Consider the following 22,316-nt stretch of genomic DNA (forward strand, 5'->3'; position numbering starts at 1 on the left):
GTGGAACACAAAATAACTGCAAAATAGGAGAAATACAGTACAGTGAAATTCTTTCTTCACATATCCCAGCTTGTTAGGAAGTCGGGGTCAGAGTGCAGGGTCAGCTATGACATGGTGCCCCTGGAGCAGAGAGGGTTAAGGGCCTTGCTCAAGGGCCCAACAATGGCAGCTTGGCTGTGTTGTGGCTTGAACCCCAACCTGCTGATCAGTAACACAGAGCTGTTATCCACTGAGCCACCACTGCCATGCAAATGTATAAAACACACTTTCTGCAAAAGGCACCCAAGCACTGCTGGAGAAGCAGGATATTCTGAGGAGTGGTGTGGTGTCACAAGTTAACTGCTTATTTTCCACAGAGGAAAGACATCATCATGGTGTATACAAGAGCTGGACACTCAGTCCCTCCTATGACATGTCACTGTATGAGGAGTGACTCCAATTCATAGGGATTATTTAGAGACGAGCTGTGTACAAGGAGGTATCCTGGTGGCAGTTCATAGAACCACATTTATACTTATCGAGTATTTATAGTTAAGTAAAAGCCTCTGAAGGATCTCATATAATGTCCTTAGGTAAGTTTTTCTCTTTTTAGAAGATGGACACACACACACACACACACACACAACACCACCAGCAACCACAACAACCATTACAATAACACCACCACCACCACCAACAACAACAACCAGTGCAATTAGCCTGTATGTAAGATTACACATAGTGTTTTCACGAAGGCTTCAGTTCCCATTAATTTTACTTCACACAAGTGGTGTGTTGATGGAGCACAATGCAACTAATAAACAGCAGAATAATCCTGCTTCCTGTTAACATTCCCAGGGGTTGCCTCTTGTTATCCAAATGACACAATACACAGAAACTTGCCATGTAAAGCTATTTCTAGTGCTTTCTCATGCCATACCCATACCAGGAAAAGAAAAGAAAGGCTCATAGCACTCCTATACAGAGACGTCACATTGGCTTAGCATACTCTGGCCCAACTAAGTCGCTTGCTTCAATTCCCAAGTACATCATAAAGAATAACATAAGACATTAGGTTATATTTTAGTCAGTGACCTATCTTGCAAGTCTTGACCCCAATCAGCAGATGTTTTCTTCAGGGTTGGGGCCAGTTCTATTAATTTCCCTAATGGTCCCTGAGGAATGGATTAGACTGTCTCCAATGACCTCAAACAGACAACTTAATTCAAAGCAATATGTTGACATAAGGTTTGTGTCTATGAAGAACTGTCACAAAAAGGAGTACTTGGAAAGGTAACAATGACATCTGCATGAGAGATGGATGTAAGCAGTCATAGTACTCTATGAAAACCCTTCTTTAAACACTGCCAAACAAAATAGATCCATAAACTGCTTTGAATGAAAGGAATTAGAATGATCCTGCATTGAGCTGAGAGAGCTGCAGGAAACTAGTTCATAAACGTATAAGTTTGAGTGAAGCAATCTGTATATATACACATACATATATATGACACACACACACATACACAGATGTTTCATCTGTGTATGAGCATCTGAACATCTGTTTCTTACCAGTGCTATCATGCCACGAGAACATGTGTCTCTCTCCCCATGTGCGCATTATTGTTTGTCTCTGTTTGACTGTCGATTTGAGTGTCTTCCCTTGGTTAAAATCATCTTATAATTTATCACAGAGCTACAGTAAAGGTTCAGAAGATGCAGGAGCAGTTGTATAGCACCCTGAGGTGACCTTTCCAGACAGATTGGCTGTCACCGCATCAATTCATTAATTCATCAAAAAGCTAATATGGTAAAACTTCCTGGTTAAAAAGTCATTCTGTACCTTTCCACTTAATATTGGAGAAAACTCTGCCAGCTTTGCTTAGTCAACATAAAAATCATCAATGGATCTGAGACATATTTTAATTGACAATCCACTGGGTTTTCTTTTTAGCTTATTTTCTGTAGTGACAGAAATAATATAAAACATTTTTTGCTTGCTTTAGGGTATTTGTCTGCTTTTTAATCAACATCAGTGATAGCCTAGAAAAGGAAACTTGATAGTTATCTATCAAAAATTTGCAAAAATGTAAAAAGAAATGTATATTATTTTGTCACTATTTTGTCAAAATACTGTTTATTATTTTGTGACTCAAATTAATTGCAAGACATTTAAAAATCTCTTCAGAAAGCTTGACTGAAATCTAGCGTACACTAAACTTTTGCACTCACCAGGCGATTGATGTGTTGTGTGCAGTGTGTGTCGGACTCTGGGCCTCTGGCTTCAGGCTGTGTCTGGGCTGGGAGTGATAGTGTGGTTGTTGGTAGTGTGATAATCCTGCTGGAGCTCCAGGATGAGAAAGCTGCCCCTGACTCTCCTCCTGCTCAGGCCTTTGCCATTGACTGCGAGCTTGCTTCAGCCAGCGTCCCCCTAGCCCCCACTTCTCCAGGTACACCCTGAACACTTCGTAGTTTATGGCTGAGTAGTAGAGGAAGTCCAGTGCCAGCAGCACCATGACGAAAAAGCCATAAATCCACACTCCAACCAGTGCTGTGTAGTTACTGAGATAAAACACAGAGGACATAAGGTATGACAAAGTATGGTGTGTCTGTTCGGTAATGGTAATAAATCAGGACCTTCAAGGCCTACAGCTGGTATAAAATGTCTGGTTGCCTTGGTAGAGAGGGCTTTGATTATTTTTGTTTACTTATTTTAGCTGCCTGCAGCAATATATATAGATATATTTTTGGCTTTGACAAACTATGTTCTTGCCAAATCCCAGTCAGTGCAGCATTTGGAGCGAGCAGTACTTGAAGAAATTTTTAGGATTTTTAAAAGTGAAAGTAATCATTTAGTCCCATCGAGGGTACGTTCCTCCCCGTGTCCAGTGCTCCTGTGACAAACCCAGCAACCCCAACCAGGATAAAGCAGATACTGAATAATGAATGAATGAATGAATGATCATTTTAGATTTAGACAGTCTTGAATGAATAACAAACAAGTTGCACAAATTTAAGTTGCTACAAATGATTTTGTATCACATATTACAGGCAGAATAATTACCTACTTGATTTTATATATATTTTTAATAATTTATAGCTATTGCCAGTGGAAACCACTACTGTTTTCTCATTAGTAAATTCACAGTTGCTTTCTTTTAGTGGCACTGATATTAAGGCTTTGCAAAAGCATCCCCTTATATTTTTATATTCTGTATATAGCTGATGGGTATTTTTGAAAATGTCTGATCAACTTAAAAGTGTGTATGTTTGTGCACAAAAGTGTCCACGTTTCCAATTACTGACCAGACAAATTGGAAAATATTGATAATAAAATATGATAGATGTAGAAGCAAGTCCTTTCGCAAAGTCATTTTAAAACATTTCTGGCTTTTATGTGTATTTGGTTTTCTTCCTTAATATGTTCATTCAATCCCAGTCTACCAGTCTGTAGACAAAACCACTTTTTCTCTTTTAAATATCACATTACTGGATTGTTATGCATGAGCTTGCTTTGACAAATAGTCTCCACTGCTGAGCTGATTGTGAGTGGCTGTGGTCTTTTTTTTTTTTTTTTTTTAAATAAGGGCAATGATAAATATCACTGGCTATGTCCTGCTGACCGCAAATGTGAATGAAATGGCTTCTCACCAGGTTTCCTTTCCTCACACAATGCCTTTATAATGCCTGAGAGCACAGTAGGTGAGCTCAATCTGGCATGACCATTAATAAAGGAGACATACTGAGTGGTAGACAAGAACAACTTCTAGCCTTGCTAAACTGTGATAATAACTTCATTGGGTGAAAGGCGAAGGAATGCATGAGGGCAGCATTACTTAATTCAGCGTTTTAAAAAAGCAGACATGACTTGGATTTGACATTGTTCATCTCAGAAAATTTGCAGCTTCATTTCAACGGCAAAGTCTGCGTAGGAAATGAGATGCTGTTCCAAGAGCAGCAAAAAATATCAGACTCTTTCGAGGTCCAGGTTTATCACATAATCTTGCTTTTCTATCTGTGTGGGCTGCACGGGTGGGTGCCAGGCTGATAATCCCTCTATCTATGCCTCATGCAATCTAAATGTCAGTTACTTGCTCCACCATCCATCTGGAGCCTTTGCTATTTGCTGTGTTCTTGGTAGGAAGAACAGAACAGTGCTGTGTTCAACAGCAAGGTAGAGACAGCTTAATGTCACTGAAAATGTGTTATCCCATGTTAGCTTATACTAATATTAAAATCATCATGTTGGGGGAAAAAATAATGATGAAAAATCATGTAAATAGTGGGAAACATCCTTTAAATGGATGGTGCGCGTGGTTTTTAAACAGAAATTCACATACGCACATCAAAACTCTCAAGTATATTAACAACCAAATAAACAAGCTTATGTGGCGAGTAAGAGGCAAACATATGAAGTTTTCTTCTCACATTAATTGACTTACTTGTGTGAAAACCCATCCAAAGTGGTTGTAAGGTTGACCTGCATGATGGTTTGAAACTCAGTGTCATTGCAGCAGTACTTGAAGGCAGTGTTGTTGTGGTGACAGCAGAACATGTAGGTCTTGTTGTCTGACAGGCGAGGACAGTGAAATCCAAAATGATACCGACCCTTGTGGTCAGTGTAGGGTTCACACACCCGAAAATGAGCCGAGAGAGCTGCAGGAAACAGAATTTAAAGTAGGGTTATGCTACATCACAGCACATGACCCATTATATCCTGAACATCACCTGTTCGTAATCACACATACTTCCATCAATAATTCAGACCTATAATTAGGCATTAGATCCTGCTTGTTCCGTGATTGTTATCTTGGTTTGGCTCTATCTTGGTTTGGGTATGTTTTTTCGATTCTGTCCCTGTCTTGTCTAGTCTGTTTGCTGATCTCCTGATTTGGGACTGTTTCATCTTATGAATTTGAAATCTTGTCAACCTCAAATGTTTTAAATAAGCCCTGCATTTGCATCCAGCCTGTATGTGTCTGACAGGTTGATGGAGCTTTTTAACAAAACGCAAAATTTCACATCTAGGCACAATGTGAAATTTTATCTATTTAATAAAGAGAACTGTGTCAAAATCAAAAGATTAACCCCTTCAACTGCTAAGACGTGTCAGTGGATCCAGACGTACAATGAGATGAGAAAATCATAAGTATAGAAAGCCAGGGGAACTCAAGTAATTACCACTCGGATGAAAGTGCTGCAGCACCTGCTCTCTTTCATGTGCTGCACCTGAGCTACGTCAAAGAAAATGTACAGAGAAGCCTTATCTTCTAATTCGACTAAAAAAGACACAAGCTTTTCGATAGATCCTCAAATAAAAAAAATAAAATAAAATAACCTTCTATAATTTGGCAAATAACCTAGATTTAAAAGTTGATGTCATTCTATCTAAACATTTTATAAAACCCTGCTTCATACCAAGTTAAGACTCAGCATTTTTTATAAAATAAAGCCAAACATGCACCACACTTAAAAAATATATATTAATAACTCATTCAATATGGTTGGATAAGGTTAAATCTGATGTGTAATGAATACAGTGTGCTTTTGAAACTCAGGGGGGTTTCACACTCAGGGGGCATGTTTCCTTCCTTCCATGCATTCATATTCATTCTACAATGGATTTTGTCGTGTCCAGTCTTTCCTAATTAGTAGCGATCTCATTGATGGACAAAAAAAAAAAAAAAACTTTATTTAGTTACCAAGTCTCCTTATGTTTACAAGTGGATAATACTATGAAGCATAAAGATTAGGGTAAGGCATTGGGTTGCTCCAAGAAGCTATGCTCACACAAATGCCCCAGTGAGACACATACAGACATAAACTCCAGAATTATTGGCACCCTTGTTTAGCTTTGTATAGCTGTATTTGTATAGGGACAACAGACATCATCACAAAGCAGCTTTACAGAAATCTGGGTATAGATTTTAAATCACAAGCAATAAGTGATATGGGCACTAGTTTTACATTAACAAGTTTGTTTTGTTTTTTCAAAAATAAAATTCAGTATGATCATGGGTATTTTTCTGGCAAATTTGTTTGTTTGTTGTATAAAAAAGAGTGCATTGTTTTTGTATTGAAAAAAGTTTACATATATGCAACTTCATAATTTATATGTATAGAATGTTTTTTCCAACGATAAAAATTTATTGCATTTAGTGCAAATTTATTTTAAATAATCTTTAGAGGTGTCAATATTATTACCACATTTTTGTGTGAAAATTATTTAATTTTTTTTTTCAATTAATTCTGCTGTTAGAAGAAAGGTAAATAGTTTCTCCAACAGCTTGGATAAAGACTTGTTTGAGTAGAATATTGTAATATTTATTGCATACACTCATTTTTGTTCATTCTCTTCAAGGGTGTCAGTCATTCTGGAGTGACCATCTAATAGTCTTACCTGCAGAGGAAAATAGGAGCAAGATGACGGCCAAAAGGTTGAAGGACCGACATCTAATGACACTCATCTTTTTGTCCTCCCCCATGAGAGGATGGCCGGAGGAGGATGGGCAGCTTCAGCTGAGCTCAGACATCATGTTTCGTGTCCAGCTGATGTTGTCATGGCTGCAGCAATCTGACAGGCCACCTGTCAGAACAGACGATCCAGCTGGTCAGGATGGATCTAAAGTCCAAGGCAGTTGTGTGCAAAAAGATATTGAATTCTGTCCAATTCTTCCTACAGACTCAAGATTTCAAGATTCAACATTCACGAGTTTGATTTGTTACATCCATAGTGTAGCATAAGGAGTAAAATTCTTGTCAGGTCTCAGCACCTCAACACATCAGGATATAAAGAGTAAAGAAATAAATAGCAGCATATGAAATAGGTTGAAAAACAGTAACAACAATCGACTGCAGACAAAAAATGACATAGGCATGAGGAGGTGAATAAACATGCATATAAATAGTGTGTGTGTGTGTGTGTGTGTGTGTGTGTGTGTGTGTGTGTGTGGTCGAATACATACTCACATCTTTGTGATCAACATTTTGATTCACTCATGAGTCGTGAAATATCATTAAAGACTTTTCCACATATTATGAAGTACATAAAAATGCTCATTTAACATTCCTTTATCAAATGAAAAATGAAATGCACCTAACCTCATGCATGCAGCCTTGTGTTTTAGCAAAGGGCATCAGTACTGTGTATAAGTGTGGTCGTTTTCACGAACACATTCAGAGAGAAACAGTACTGTAATTCAAAGTGTCTACCTCAGTTCTTGCCTCTGCTATTAAGCCTGCTGATTTCAGTCTAGTAGGGGTCACCAAACCTAGCATTTTGAGCATTCAGAGTTCAGAAAGACCAAGAGAGCTTCTAATCCATCTAGAGTAAATGCATTTTATCATGCAGAAGAGCTGAAAAACAACAGCTGAAATGTAGGGTGCTACTGATATGCAACCTCTAGTCTAAATCGCATTGCTTCTTGTAGGTCTGTCCTCATTGAGAACCCAAAGTCAAGTGCATTAAAAACTTTCCTAGATTATCTTGTGTCTAAGGTCCATACATCAACTTGACCTCTTATAGCTGTGACTAATAAGAGGGAGAGTAAGTGCATAGCAGTAAGTTATGAACATCCTTCTTATCCTCACTATAAAGGAAACAGGAAGCTCTTCACTACCTCTGTGGTAGCATCTCGTATATGTATTTTGATTCTAAATAATACATTATGATTTGGTATATGAAATGATGTTGGATTCAGCTTGAGATTAGGTACAAATTCACACTGTTTGGAGCATTCATGAATTTCCCATCAGAGCAGTAACTGTTCTTGGAACACAACTGAATGCTTAGACTTAAAAATAGCAAGTTTTTGGTCCCTATCTTTTTTTCCTCTTGTGTTTACAGGCACTATTGTGCTCATTATTTTAGACCCGATAAAACATGTACTAAAGCATTGTAGGTGTAAAGAAATGTTTCTGGCGATTTTTTCTCCCTTAATTTGCTATACATATCTTTATCTTTAAGATAAAGGATAGTGTTCTCTCCTGGATGCCTGTTAAACAACAACCTCTTTTATTCACACATAATGAAAATGGGTTTTGTGTATACACTAATAATACTGTAGTGTTTTAATTTTTTGTGTTTTCTTTTTTTCTGACTTAGGAATAAACTCAGGAGCAAGGCATATGAAACAGCAAATGTACACTCCTGGGCAAAAAAAGGAAAAATGGGCCAAGCCCAAAATGGCAAATATGAAGCTTTTAATGATCTTAACAACAAATCATTGGTCAGAAAATGAGCAGGAATGAAACAGATGCACTCCTGAGAGCTCCTGTGCCTCTATTTGCTCATTTCCTTTTGCTGCAGTGAACTGTTTGTTTGGGGAAAACCTAGAAACAGGGGAATTCACTTATATAGTCTTCTTGTTCACAAAGGTAAAATCATGATAATGATTAAAATGTTGGGTGTAAAATTCAAACTAACACATGTCTAGGTGTACAAAATTTTCCAAAAATATTTTCTGGGATTTTTTTTTCTTAAAGATTAGTCATTATTTGGTTATCTGCAACACCTGATGCAGCTCATCAAGGGCCCCAAGGCTTAAACATTTAAAGAAATCAAAGGGAAAAGCTCCCATACTAACTTCCTTTATTATTTGTTTAATATTTTGCAATTGTGGGCCCCTTTTTTGCCCAGGAGTGTAATATGGAGTGTGGTAATTCCATTACACATACTGAATATGAATTAACCTTTAACACATATCGGAGCACAGCTTTGGCTGCAAATGCAGACAGTTCTGTGTGTTAAAGTGTCAGATCTACTGAAGCAGACACCCACTAACAAATGCACAGCACACACACACACACAGCAAGAGAAAGAGAGACAAAAATTCCTAACAGATGTTGCATTAGTCAGGCGAGAGATGTGACAGGAAAAATGAGTCTAAGGCAGCCCTGGGTTTTTATTAAAAACAGTCTAATAGTTGAACAGCAGTGGCACAGTAACTAGGCAGAGATAGAAAGAAAGAGAAAGATGCCATGAACTGCTCCTTCCCAGCTAATAATTTTAGCACATTTCTAAACGGTTCTAGGAACATCTGGTTATATTGAACATTCAATCTGTCAAGCTTCGGGGTGTTCTGAGAACATTTTTACATAATGTTTATAAATGTACCTACAACACTGCTGTATTAACAGTTTTAGTTATTTATATAACAGTATTTTCTCTTACTGAGGGCAATGTCTGGGAAGGGTTCAAGAACACAGAAACCTTAATACATTCATTAAAGAAATAATGTAAAAAAATTTTAACGGCTAGTTTAACAGCTTTTCTGTTAACATTTCAGCTGGAGTAATTATACATTGAATTACAAAGATAATAAATTAATGCCTATTTAAATTAAAATTTCTGTGAAAGATTTCTAAAAAAATTAAAATAAGGGAAATCTAAGTAGTAATAAATACTACTACTACTACTGATAATAATAATAATAATAATAATAATAATAATAATAATAATTAAAGCTGCAAACAGTATTTTCAGGGGCCAAGCACCCAGACTCAGTGAGTCACACATTCACAGACACGCTACAATTTTTGCCTAAGCAATGACAGGAAAGCAGAGACATAACTTTAAGCAAAGGGATTTAAGAATCAGTTGTACTTTCGATCATGATGTGTATGTTTTGACCACGGACAGTGGTGGAATTCTCTGAGTGTAGGAGGAAAGATCTAGATGAACAAATGGGCAGCAGGGTGGCATTGCTGCAGCATTGTTAAGACAGGTGTCAAGATGATGTGAGCCAAATGTGGTGAAGATTGGACAAAATTTGGAGGAGGAGTAGCAAAAATGGCAGTTAGATGGCACTTACTTTTGACCAATAAATGGCACTGGCACAAAATTTGTTGCATAGCCTCAGGTCATGGTCCTGAAGATGCCTACAAAGTTTTGTGTCAGGGCACAAAGTCGTTTATCACAAGCTCTTCAAATAATATAGGGAAAAAAATGAAAGTTGTTATAGTTCTTAACGACAAGGTGATGCAGTCACAAAACTTCTTGGGTATATTCAGGGTATGGTGCTGAAGATAATTATCAAGTTTTGTGATGATATTTAGATGCATTGCTGAGATACACTCTCACATCCTGTTTTTTGCATTTGCCAGTGTGTTACAGGAGAACAGGGTTGAATATCAAAGTTCTTTAGAAAGCTTTTTTTGAGACAGATCTCAAGATGATGTTTGACAAATCTTGTGAAGACTGGACAAATTTTGGAGGAGAAGTAGCAAAAATGGCACTTAGATGTAAGCATTTTGGGCATGTTATTGTAACTTTTGACCAGTAGGTGGCGCTACCACAAAATTTGTTGCATAGCCTCATGTCATGGTCCTGAAGATGCCTACAAAGTTTTGTGTCAATGCGCAAAGTCATTGCTGAGATACAGCCTCACTTCCTGTTTGGTGGCTTCGCATCCGATTCGTTGGCCCTTTTGACTATTCAAAATTCTTTTGATAATTTTTGTGAGGCTTGTCTGAAGATGACATATGCCAAATTTGGTGATGACTGGATAAAATTTGTAGGAGGAATAGCGAAAAAAAACTGTTTTGACTAAATCCAAGATGGTGGAAAATCTAACTATTAGACTAATCTAATCTAAAAACTGATGTCATAGGGTGCATTGAACTCATCTTGACCCAGGAAATCCAGAGATGCCTGGCATTTAAATTTTGGACACACAATTCAAAAGTTATGACCATAAATGTACTTCCAAATTAGGCCCAAATATGACTCGATGGTGGTGCTAGATTGTTGGCAACACTAGGCCCAAATTTGGTCAGAATGTTCCTTAGACCCTCCCCAATCAGTGTGCCAAATTTCACCACTTTTTATTGGACGGTTCTCTGGGCTATCATAGACAGAAGAAGAAGAAGAAGAAGAAGAAAACATAGAATAAGAATAGGGTGCCTATGCACCTTTGGTGCTTGGCCCCCTAATAATAATAATAATAACATTTTCAACTTGACCTCATTTGTGATTTTATTTCACTAGTGGGGGAGTAGTCCTTCTGGAAGGCCTGGAAGTAAATGTGCAAAAAAAAAAAAAAAAAAAAAAATTCCATTACCCAGGTGAAAAAATGACTTGTGAGCTAACAATTTGCATGTTATTCCAGTTGTGCGCACAAAATGTGAAGTTTTTCCCCAGTCTTTCATAGCCTTAGGCTGGTACCTTGGACTGTATTGTAGCAAATTAGCCAATTAGCTCTCCACATGTTTTTCACTGGTCCAACAAAGGGGAAACAAAAACAAAGTTAGCTTCAGCTTGTGGTCAGCCTTGGTATGACATTCTAATTATTAGCCAATTAGTTCCTAATATTAGGTTTTTATATGCTTATATACTCTTTCCTCTCAACAGCGGAAGAAAATGGTAAGGGAATTTTTTAGGGCTGAAATTGCTAAGTTGCTGCTGTGTGTTTTTACCATAAAAATTCACACAGGAACACACATTTTTTCTAACTTATTCTTCAATGCTTTCAAAAATCCATTATTTTTTAACAAGTTAGGAAAGATATTTTATAATTAGTAACACAGTGATCTTGCAGTGATCATTATTTATGTATTTTTATTTTGTTTTACATATGTATATTTTTACTTATCCATTTTGCTTACAGTGATCTGAGCAGAATATAACTGTAATAGGACTATAAACAAGCTAGGGTTATTGTTCTCCTTTGACTACACACTAGTCATTGTGTTACCTTCTCATTGTCCTTGTCCAGTCCACTTATCTGTACCCTGTTACTTTTCTGTTTTTATTGGCACTGCAGTATTCACTCCTGGGCAAAGAAAAATAGGCCAAGCCCATTTGCCCCAGTGGCAAAATATTAAGCTGTAAATGGTCGTAACAACAAATCATTGGTAAAGAAATTAAACAAATAGATAAAGGAAGTTAGTATGAGAAGCTTTTCCCTTTGATTTCTTTAAATGTTTAAGCCTTGTGGCCCTTGATGAGCTGCATCAGGTGTGGCAGAGAACTAAATAATCACTAATCTTTTAAGAAAAAAACATCCCAGAAGATATTTTTGGAAAATTTTGTACACCCAGACATGTGTTAGTTTGAATTTTACATCAAATATTTTAATCATTATCATAATTTCACTTTTGCATACAAGAAGACTATATAAGTGAATTTCCCTGTTTCTAGCTTTTCCATAAACAGTTCACTGCAGCAAAAGTAATCAAGCAAATGGTGGCACAGGAGCTCTCAGGAGTGCATCTGTTAAATTCTTGCTCATTTTCTGACCAATGATTTGCTGTTAAGACCATTAAAAGCTTCATATTATATTGGCTTGGCCCTTTTTTGCAAAATACTGTGAAGTAATTTATCTTTGTAGTATCCTTTCGCACTTTTCCTATTTCATTTGCATGTACAATTTTAATTGGGTTAATATTTCCTTCTTCTTCTTCTTCTTCTTCTTCTTCTTCTTCTTCTTTGTCTGCTATCAGCCTTGGCTCTGTGTTCCCTTAATTATCACCATGGTAACCAGGCCCTGTAGAACCTTCTCCCAGTAATACACTGTTTAGTTGTGGTCTTGGCTGTTTACGTCCTTAATTACTTCAGTAGCAAGACAAAAAAGTAGATTAGAAACACTTCAACTGCATGCTTTTATATATTTCTAACACAAGTTATCTGAGAACATGTGCAGACATCAATTACGTTTCATATTTAGTTTAACTGCTTAGTGTTATATATGCTTTATTTTTCTCATAATAAGAAAAAGACATATAGAAGTTTTGCACTGTAACTGTTAAGGGATATAACTCGCCTATCCCCATTATGTCAAAATCCTTTTTCACTTTAACTGATTTTCTGTTAAACTCCTGGTACAGAATAAGCATAACTCTATCGTATTTTCATATAACAGCATGGCTCGGAAAGTAGTTCAGGCTGTAACATGAATGATTACTATTAATGGTTAATATTAATGTGCTTGCTCTAATGTATTATTGTTTCTATAATAAGAGATCATATACAGGGACTTGTAAGGCAAACACCACATAATCTAAGACTAATAAGAAATAGATTTAAAAACATGTTGTTTATTATCAAAGAAAAACCTATCATTGTTGATGTGGTGACATTTTTCGGAGACATTTATTTAAAATTTATGAAAGGAGACTCGATTGTAAGCACTTTGTTACAGTCAAAATTTCTCAGCATGGGAAAGACTTCAGGAAAGAGGAGCTTTTCTGGTATCTCTGTAAAATGTCAGGCTGCTTTTTTGAGAGTGAGAGAGAGCAAGAGAGAGAGAGAGAGAGAGCAAGAGAGAGAGAGAGTGAGAGAGAGAGAGAGAGAAGCTGGTGAGGGAACGACTGTTTGTCAAAGATATAACATAGGTGAAAACAGGAACTAATTTGTCTCTCGGACATTCTACAAGATTCTAACCATAAACCACTGGTAAAAAGCATGGCATGTTGTTCATGAATAAATGAAACATTGTAATCTTGTGGAAATCAGCGTGGTATAAGCGGAATAACATACTCCAGACTTCACTCCAGACTTCAGCGTGCATTATTTTCGTATAACAGCTATATCTGTTGTATGTTATTCCTTACTTGAGCAAGTCTGTATGGTTAAGAGACACATTCTAGACAGCGAATATGAAACCTTAACTGTAGCTGGCTGAAACTGACCCAATACCATCACCCATGTTAGGCCTGATTGTGACAGCAAGGTACAATTGTTTGCCTCATTTCATATAGACAACATTCTGCAGAAATCAGAATAATGAGTGAAAGGGAATGTGTGTGTTTGCGAATAGGCTTTACTCCAGGATTATCTATTTGGTGCTGCACAAAGTAGGTTCACCCCACATTGCTTAGCGGGGTTGCCAAATTAATAGTCCATGGCAGCTTATTCTGTGCATCCATCAAGTTTTTGCTGTTCATTCATTCATTCATTCATTCATAATCCAGAGCACTGCGTGTGAGGTGGGAATACATCCTGGATGAGACTCCAGTCCATTTGCACACTAATTCACACCTAGGGGCAACTTTGAGAATCCACCTACCAACACGTTTTGGGGAGGTGGAATAAAACCAAAGAACATGGACAAAACCCAGATGAACCCAAGGAGAACATGCAAAACTCCACACAGACAGTAACAGAGGATCTGGAGATGTGAGGCAGCAGTGTTACCCACTGCAACTCTGCCTGTCTTTACTGTTGTCCCTCCATAATAACTTGGCCAGTGTGTACTTAGCAACTACAAAGGGGTCAGACTTGGCAAAACTGATGCCTGCAATATCAGTCTAGCTCTGGTGTCAGGTTGGGTAGTTCAAGGGCTGCTGGCTAACAGTGAGGGCAGAAATAGAAGTGTTCTCAATAGAAGAGTCTACTAATAGAACAGGGCAGCTAGAAGAAGAAGCCATTTCATTCACAAAATAAAACAACAAATAGCAATTTGTAGAGCAAAACTTTATTCAACATCTGAACCTATAGACGTAGATCCTCAGCTATTTCACTTGAGTTTATAAAGAACCTCACCCAGATGCCCAGTGAACCTTTCTGGAAAGTTTTCTATCAAACTTGACTGTTAGATAGAAAGCTAGCTAGCTCTCTTTCAAAACAGCGATTAGTCTTTCTGAAATAAGGAAACTGTTGTTTGTCTTTCTAACATTAGCCAGCTAATAACATTTTATCAGATTTGCTAAATTTACTCATTTCTGAGTTTGTTGCATTTCAGAAAGGTCAGAAAAGTTCACTGGATATGCTATTAGAATTTACTAAGAAGCTGGGTGGCAGTGGTGTCGTTTAAGTGGCATTTCATTATAATGCCCATATCATTTTCCAGGAAAGTTTTCTTTTAACGATGGAATATTCCCATTTAAGAACTACGAAAACATGCATAAGGAAAGTACAAGTTGATATTTTTTAAATTAAATAAATGATTCATTTTTGGAGACCCCGGCAGAGATATGCTGCCTTGTGCACAGTGCATGGTCTGCGTGGGTGATATGGAGCATGGCTCTGTAAATAAAAGCATATTTCATTTGTGAATTTCAGGCCAGTTTCTACAGAAATATGGTAGAAATATGGTTTTATTTTGGAACTAAATAAGGCAGTGTTTAGACAGGGCAAACGGCTGAAAACAGACCAAAAAAAAAAAGCAAAATAGTGTGTCTCCTAGTTGACTCATATCACGTTAATGAACTTAGAGCCCATTGCATGAAGCTTTCTTAAAAAAAAAAGAAAAAAAAAAAAAAACAGTTGTGCATCTCCTATTCTCAAGTCAAGTCAGGTTTATTTATCATTTGCACAGTATGCCAGGACTTATGTACACTGAAATGCTTGTGGCAAGGGTAGAGTAAGCTGCTCATGTAAAAGAACATGATACATGCACACACGCGCAAACACACACACACACACACACACACACACACATACAGGGCAAGAGCATAGACAAGTAAGTACAATAAGTACAATATATGCTACAACATATAGAAAGAAAGAGAGGAAACCTACATACAGCACAATTTATTGTGTAAAGTAAGTAACCAATTCTATTGTCTGTTCCAAATGCATTCGTACTCACTGTCAGCATGGTGTTGGAATTCTGCCTCTGACATTGCTACATCACCCAAGCTCATAATTAATTCAGCTAGAGATATGTTCAGGGTTTTTTTTTCAATCCTGTTCACTCAGTTTTTTTTTTTTTGTTGTTGTTGTTTGTACCATCCACACAGTATTTTCTAATGAATTTAGTTGGTTCTATTTTCCAAGATATAAACCTATAATATAAACATATACACTCACTGAGCACTTTATTAGGAACACCTGGACACCTACTCATTCATGCACTTATCTAATCAGCCAATCATGTGGCAGCAGTACAATACATAAAATAATGCAGGTATGGGCCAGCAGCTTCGGGTAATGTTCACATCAACCATCAGCATGGGGGAAAAAATGTGATCTCAGCGATTTTGACTGTGGCATGATTGTTGGTGCCAGGCAAGCTGGTTTGAGTATTTCTGTAACTGCTGATCTCCTGGGATTTTCACACACAACAGTCTCTAGAGTTTACTCAGAATGGTGCAATAAAGAAAAAACATCCAGTGAACGGCAGTTCTATGGACAAAAATGCCTTGTTGATGAGAGAGGTCAATGGAGAATGTCCAGACTGGTTCGAGCTAACTGAAAGGCTACAGTAACTCACATAACCACTCTGTATAATTGTGGTGAGCAGAAAAGCATCTCAAAATGTACAACATGTCAAACCTTGATGGGGATGGGCTACAACAGCAGAAGCCCATGTTGGGATCCAATTCTATCAGCCAAGAACAGAAAGCTGAGGCTGCAGTGGGCACAGGCTCACCAACACTGGACAGTTGAAGACTGGAAAAATGTAGCCTGGTCTGATGAATCTCGATTTCTGCCGAGGGACGCAGATGGTAGGGTCAGAATTTGGCACCAACAGCATGAATCCATGGACCCAACCTGCCTTGTGTGGTACAGGTGGTGTAATGGTGTGGGGATGTTTTATTGGCACATTTTGGGCCCATTAATACCAATCGATCATCGCTTGAATGCCACAGCCTATTTGTTGCTGACCACGTGCATCCCTTCATGGCCACAATTTACCAATCTTCTAAATGGCTACTTCCAGCATGATAATACACCATGTCACAAAGCAAAAGTCGTCTCATGACTCCTGGTTTCATGAACATGACAATAATATTAATGTTCTTCGGTGGCCTTCCCAGTCACAGGATCTGAATCTAATAGAACTCCTTTGGGATGTGGTAGAACAGGAGATTCGCAGCATTAAAGTGCACCTGAAAAATCTGCAGGAATTGTGTGATGCAATCATGCCAACGTGGACCAGAATCTCAAAGGAATGTTTCCAAAGAAAGAACTGAGGCTGTTTTGAGAACAAAGGGAGCCCCTACCCAGTATTAGTATAGTGATCCTAATAAAGTACTCAGTGAGTGTAAATATAATCTAGTAGCATAATTTAAATCAGCGTGAGCCTGACCAGGCAGTTAGTAAAGACTGCTGCACTTTCACATTACTGAACATGAAATTTCTTTGTCCTACAAGCCTGCATCACCTGTGGGATTTGGTCTCAAACAGATGTCCTTTCTGGCAAGCTTTCAGACAAAATTAAAAGTGTGTCTCCTAGTTGTATCTGTATTTATATTAGTTTAGAACATATTATCGGTTCAATCTGAATAATGTATTTGAAATAAGTTATATCCCTATTCCTTTCAGGAACATTGTCAGTTCTTCTGTTAGAAAATTGTACACTTAAGGTAACTTATACACCAAAATCAGATGCCTATGAGCAAGGTAATCTAGACGATAACATGGCTAGCTAACATACTTATATGTGCTTGAATACACAGCAGAGCAAATATTTATAGACTAAAATGCATGTAAAAATGTGTCATTGTACAATTTTACCAGTCTTTCATATGTTATTGCTGAAATACAGTTGTATCTAGTCTGCACCTGTCTTGCTAGCTTGAAAATTATTCTGCTAATCATGCATAGCTGATCAGATTTCAAAACATGTAAAATTGTCTTGAAAAGGCACAAGATCACCAGTATATTAGGTAGTAAGTAAGCTAGTGGTGTAAATGTTGGAGTTTGGATCTGATTGATCCATGTTCTATATAGTATATGATTAAGTTATTGCAGAACAGTGGTTAAAACTAACTGTAAGTCTGTCTGTGTATTAGGATTTAAACTCCCTGAGAAAAAACACACCCTCAGTGGAACCATGCACATTTCGATGTGGGCGACCCTTGCTTTAGCCCATGCCACCTAAAGAAAGTCTAAAGTGGACTTCAAGGACACCTTTTTTTTTAGATATTAGCTATTTAGAATTAGGTTTACAGTTTTACTATAAATATAAGTATTATAACAGTAGCGAGGATCATAGGTTTCTTAAATTCTTGAATAATGATTTGTCTTTATATTTGACACGTGAGAAGTGAGCAGGAAATCCGAATGTTTCAGTGATTTGGATAAAAGCACTACCCTAATCTAGTTATTTACACGTTATAAATAAAAACCTTGATTTTGCAAACATTTATTACGCTGTTGGGTGTTACAATATGATGCATTTTCTCCGTTTCTTTTCTGAGTGGATCTCATTATGAGCTTGTGTTGCTGGCACTTTGGGTTATCAAATCTCCCTCTGGCATAAGCTGTAAATATTGCTCATCCTCCAAAAAGTGCATGTGCAATTTGTATGATTAATATTCTATGTGCACGGCACTGCACTCCTGTCATAGAGATTGTATTTTTAAATGAATCAAATGAATAGTACATTTCAAGACGTCGAGCATTATCAGAATTATACGGTGACCTCGTTTCCAGCTTCATGGTAGAAAAACTGAGAGAAGACACTGATGGCTTATGTGAGAGATGCAGGTACCTGCATTTTATTCTCACATATCACTGCCAAGTTGTTTTTTCAGTGTGTAATGCTAGTTCCCTATGGATAATGAGGGGAAAAACATTCATTCTGTCTGAGGTAACCAATCACATAGTCTTGTGTGATGTGTGATGTGATGGCTGTAACAGTCTTAATTTAGCTTATTCGTTTAAGAAGGATTCAATCCATGGTGTCATTTTGGCATGGGGGGGCAAGGTTGTCTTTATAATCAACAGTAGTACATTATCAGTGAATGAATTTTTTTTAATTGGATGATTAGCTTTGAGTTGAGTTTTGATTACTTTTTAAAAATTATTATTATAGTAACCAGCAGTAGCAGGGTTTGATAGGTGTGATAGGCTTAATGACAGTCATTGCTATTCAGGCTTCAGGGAGAACATGTGGGGCCAACACACAGCAGGATCCAAATGAAGTTAGTTACAGGGCGAGTGGATGGAGGCAAATGATCTGATTATAAGCTTCTGCTGAGGTTTTCTGCTCTGTTGTCTGTTAAAGCTCATCTCACTAACGAAGGAATCAGACTGAAGGATAATGTACCATGTTGACAAACAGCTTTCTCTTATTTGTCTGTCTTATCATGAAAATCCTTACATTTGAACATACAGTCTTATTCTAAATAAATAAGCTGAGTATAACCTACGGTTACAGCATAGTATTTGCTGTCCTTCAGTATCTGTCTTTCTCTGAATTTGGTGAGATGCTAAAGTCTGTCTGTAATCGCCTTGGGTGACTGGCATGTCCAAGGGGGTGCCTTGCATAATAATAAAACAGATCAGATAAATCAGACCAGGTGAACTTTAAAATGGACCCAATGAAGCTGCTCTGCTGCTGGGGTCTGTATGACATATATTTTAATTTTTCACTGGCATTCCTTGTTCAGCAAATAACACTTAAGTGGAGAGCATGTGAGTAACATTAGTGCCTCAAATAACCATGCCATCATTCCTGGGTTAAAGGTCACCTCAGGCAGAGGTTGATACAGGATGGATACGTAACGTAACATAACATAACATAACATAACATAACATAACATAACATAACATAACATAACATAACATAACACAGTGGATGTTCTCCATTCACATCTCTTAACCTTAATCTATGCATTAATCGAGAAAGAAAGAAAGAAAGAAAGAAAGCGTGTTTCTTGGACTGGCTTTTTGAAACAAAAACAGTTCACTGATCATCACAAATCCTATCAAGCGTGGAAGCCACTTTTGAAATTTTGCCAAAACAAATTCTTATATTGTGTTTGCTTAGCATTGGTAAGTTTTGGAAGAGCTGATTTCAGTTTGAGGTGATGTAGCAATAAGATCAGTCCTCTTAAAACACTTAACATAACTACAGAATTCAGGCCATGTTTTCATACAGCATGGTTTAGTGTATCAAACTATCAAACTGAATAATCATTGGTGCTATAATTCCACCTGCTGTTTTCTAAATACCGAGGAATACCGAGAACGGAGAATGTTGTCAAAAGAGTTGTTAAATTATACTATTACTAATGAAACTTTCTAATCAAACTGATATTCTGTGATAAATGCAAATGAACCTTATTTTACAGTAAATTTATAGAAAGTACAAGTAACAAATTTACTATAAACTCTTAAAACAATAAAAAATAACATATACTGTAGTCTGTCCATACTAAAGCACCATCTCAGGGCATTTCTCACATTTATATGAGTTTTTCATATATTAGAAAAAAAAAATATGGTCCCCTATGGACAAATAACATCTGGCAGCCAAAATAATTACAGTGGATAACTGAATTAAAGCCACACAAGCATGCATAGACTCTCCAGGGGCTAAAATTTCTCCCTAACAGCACTCTAAAGATTAAGGCTTAGTGCAAACACCCAGTTAATATTTCCCAAACTCATTTTTTCTTTTACAGTTTGTGTGATACAACGGTATCACCCTACAACATAAGTGCTAATTTCACAGCCTGTGTCAAGTTGAACAGGGTGTACCTTTAGCATGCAATATACATGTTACTTCCAGAACGAGGTGCATAATGCACATTGAAAGTGAGGTTGGAGTAAATATTTTATTCTCACAATGTATTTAAGAGTGCTGATCAGGTTTGTTGCTATCTCTATGCTGTCCTTGACTGGGTGTGTGTGTTATAAATACTTAACCAATTTCCTCTGCAGTATACCACTGAAGAAGCTAAAATATTCAACAGCCATGTATCTGAGGAAATTTCCTACCGGTTATAAATATGACAAGCCTTCTCTTGTCATATTTATAATTCATATTCATTTAATTCATAAATATGAATTCATAATTCATTCATATGTATGTGTCCTTTGCTAAACAAATACTACATGTAATTTGTTATTTTTCCTGTCTATGGCTCTTAATAGCTCCAAAGATGGAGAGCAGATATGGTATCTGATGAATGCTATTTCATGTGTCAGTTTCATTTTTGCTATTATAAAAAGAGTCAGAGACTCATGCTGCATTTTAACTAAAGCCTGCAACTCAAAATTTCTTGTGTCCAATTAGGAAAAAAAGAAAACGCCCACTCAACTTGGAATTCCTACTCAGAAAGTGGGGAAGGTCTCCTCAACCCACTCACACCATCAACAGTATACAAAATATCACTTCACTACTTTAAATGGGTTTAAAGTAGTATTTATTTTAGATCAGAGTTCTTCAATCTTATCCAGAAAGGACAAGAGTCGCTGCAATCTTTCATTCCAACCAAGCAGAAACCACACTTCATTTCACTTGTTTAATCAGTTCATCTTAGTCTTCAACCAACTATCAAGGGTGCCTTCAATTTGGCTGTAAAGAAACCCCGCAGCCACACCGGCCCATTTTGGATAAGCTTAAACACCCCTGCTTTAGATCAATCAACATAGACACATTAGTTAATTAAATCTATAACAATGGCCATACAGTTTTCAGAAAATAAGTACATGATGAACTGAAGAGCACTAATGTTCACTGGTTAGCTTGTTGGAAACATATGCTTTCATGGAGGCATCCATGTTTTTTCCTACTTTGCAGCTGGGCCTTTATTTCATTCATTAGAAAAGTCAAAATATCATGTATTTCGACTATATGACCATTAGCACTCTTTCATACGATACTAAAAAAGTTGTCCAAGGTTGTGCATTTTACAAAACATCATTTGGTGCAACCATCATAAAAAGCCCATTTTGAAACTTTTATATTGAATTCAATGACAAAAAACTGACATGATAGATCACCATGCCAATTATCCTTGGAAACATTTAGAACATTTTAGATTTTGTAAGTATTGCTCTATAGTTGCCATATGTGGCTCTCATATGATGGCATCAAGAAAACAGTGAAAATTAAATTACATTTATATTTTTATTATATATTTTATAACATACTTTGATGGGATGAAGTCTGGTTTTGCTTCAGCGGTCAATTCTTTGGTGGTGCCTGTTAAATTTGAGTGAACTTTAAAATATCACATGGTGCAACCAGAAATCATGTTGTGCATCTGCGTGTGATATGATTTTCAGTGGTTCTTTCTGTCCTTTATACTCAGATCATGATTTATATAAAGTACATACAGTTCTTTATTACAATTTAGTTTGGAACATATTTTTCAACAGGGTTTTCCTGTAGTTTCAATTGATATTTGAGGATGAATATTTTGTTTCTATTTTGTGCAATTTCATGAGAAAACATATTTATTTACCTATTACAACCTGTTTTCTAGATGCAACTAATTAGCAAAAACCAAAAAAAAAACCTACATACGACAGGCAGTGGGTTAACTCTGACCCTAAGGGAAGAGCTGATTATCTTGCTAGAAAAATAAAACAGTTTGAAGTAAGTGAAATAAGAAAACTCTTACCAACATATGATATTAACACTGACCTATTGTATTTTTAATCAGTTGAATTTAATTAGGCTTTCCTGTATGGGTCTTCATATAAAAAAAAGTCT

General features: G+C 36.9%; 1 protein-coding gene across 3 annotated transcripts in view; it reads right to left on the reverse strand.

Annotated features, from left to right (window-relative positions):
- The window catches only part of shisal1b (shisa like 1b), a 38,511-nt gene that overhangs the window by 7,936 nt on the left and 8,259 nt on the right, over positions 1 to 22,316 (reverse strand). Inside the window, exons 2-4 of one of the 3 annotated variants that reach the window (XM_026918874.3) lie at positions 6,380 to 6,565; positions 4,422 to 4,635; positions 2,212 to 2,541 (exon numbers count right to left, since the gene is read on the reverse strand). In XM_026918874.3, coding sequence (XP_026774675.1) covers positions 2,212 to 2,541; positions 4,422 to 4,635; positions 6,380 to 6,464 — 629 coding nt within the window. In that variant the 5' untranslated portion in view covers positions 6,465 to 6,565. Of the gene's footprint in view, positions 1 to 2,207; positions 2,542 to 4,421; positions 4,636 to 6,379; positions 6,602 to 22,316 lie in introns of those variants that run through there. The other 2 variants (XM_026918873.3, XM_026918872.3) reach the window with 2 other exon arrangements.

This window comes from Pangasianodon hypophthalmus, chromosome 9 (genome assembly GCF_027358585.1).
Source record: "Pangasianodon hypophthalmus isolate fPanHyp1 chromosome 9, fPanHyp1.pri, whole genome shotgun sequence".
In the NCBI taxonomy this organism is placed as follows: Eukaryota; Metazoa; Chordata; class Actinopteri; order Siluriformes; family Pangasiidae; genus Pangasianodon; species Pangasianodon hypophthalmus.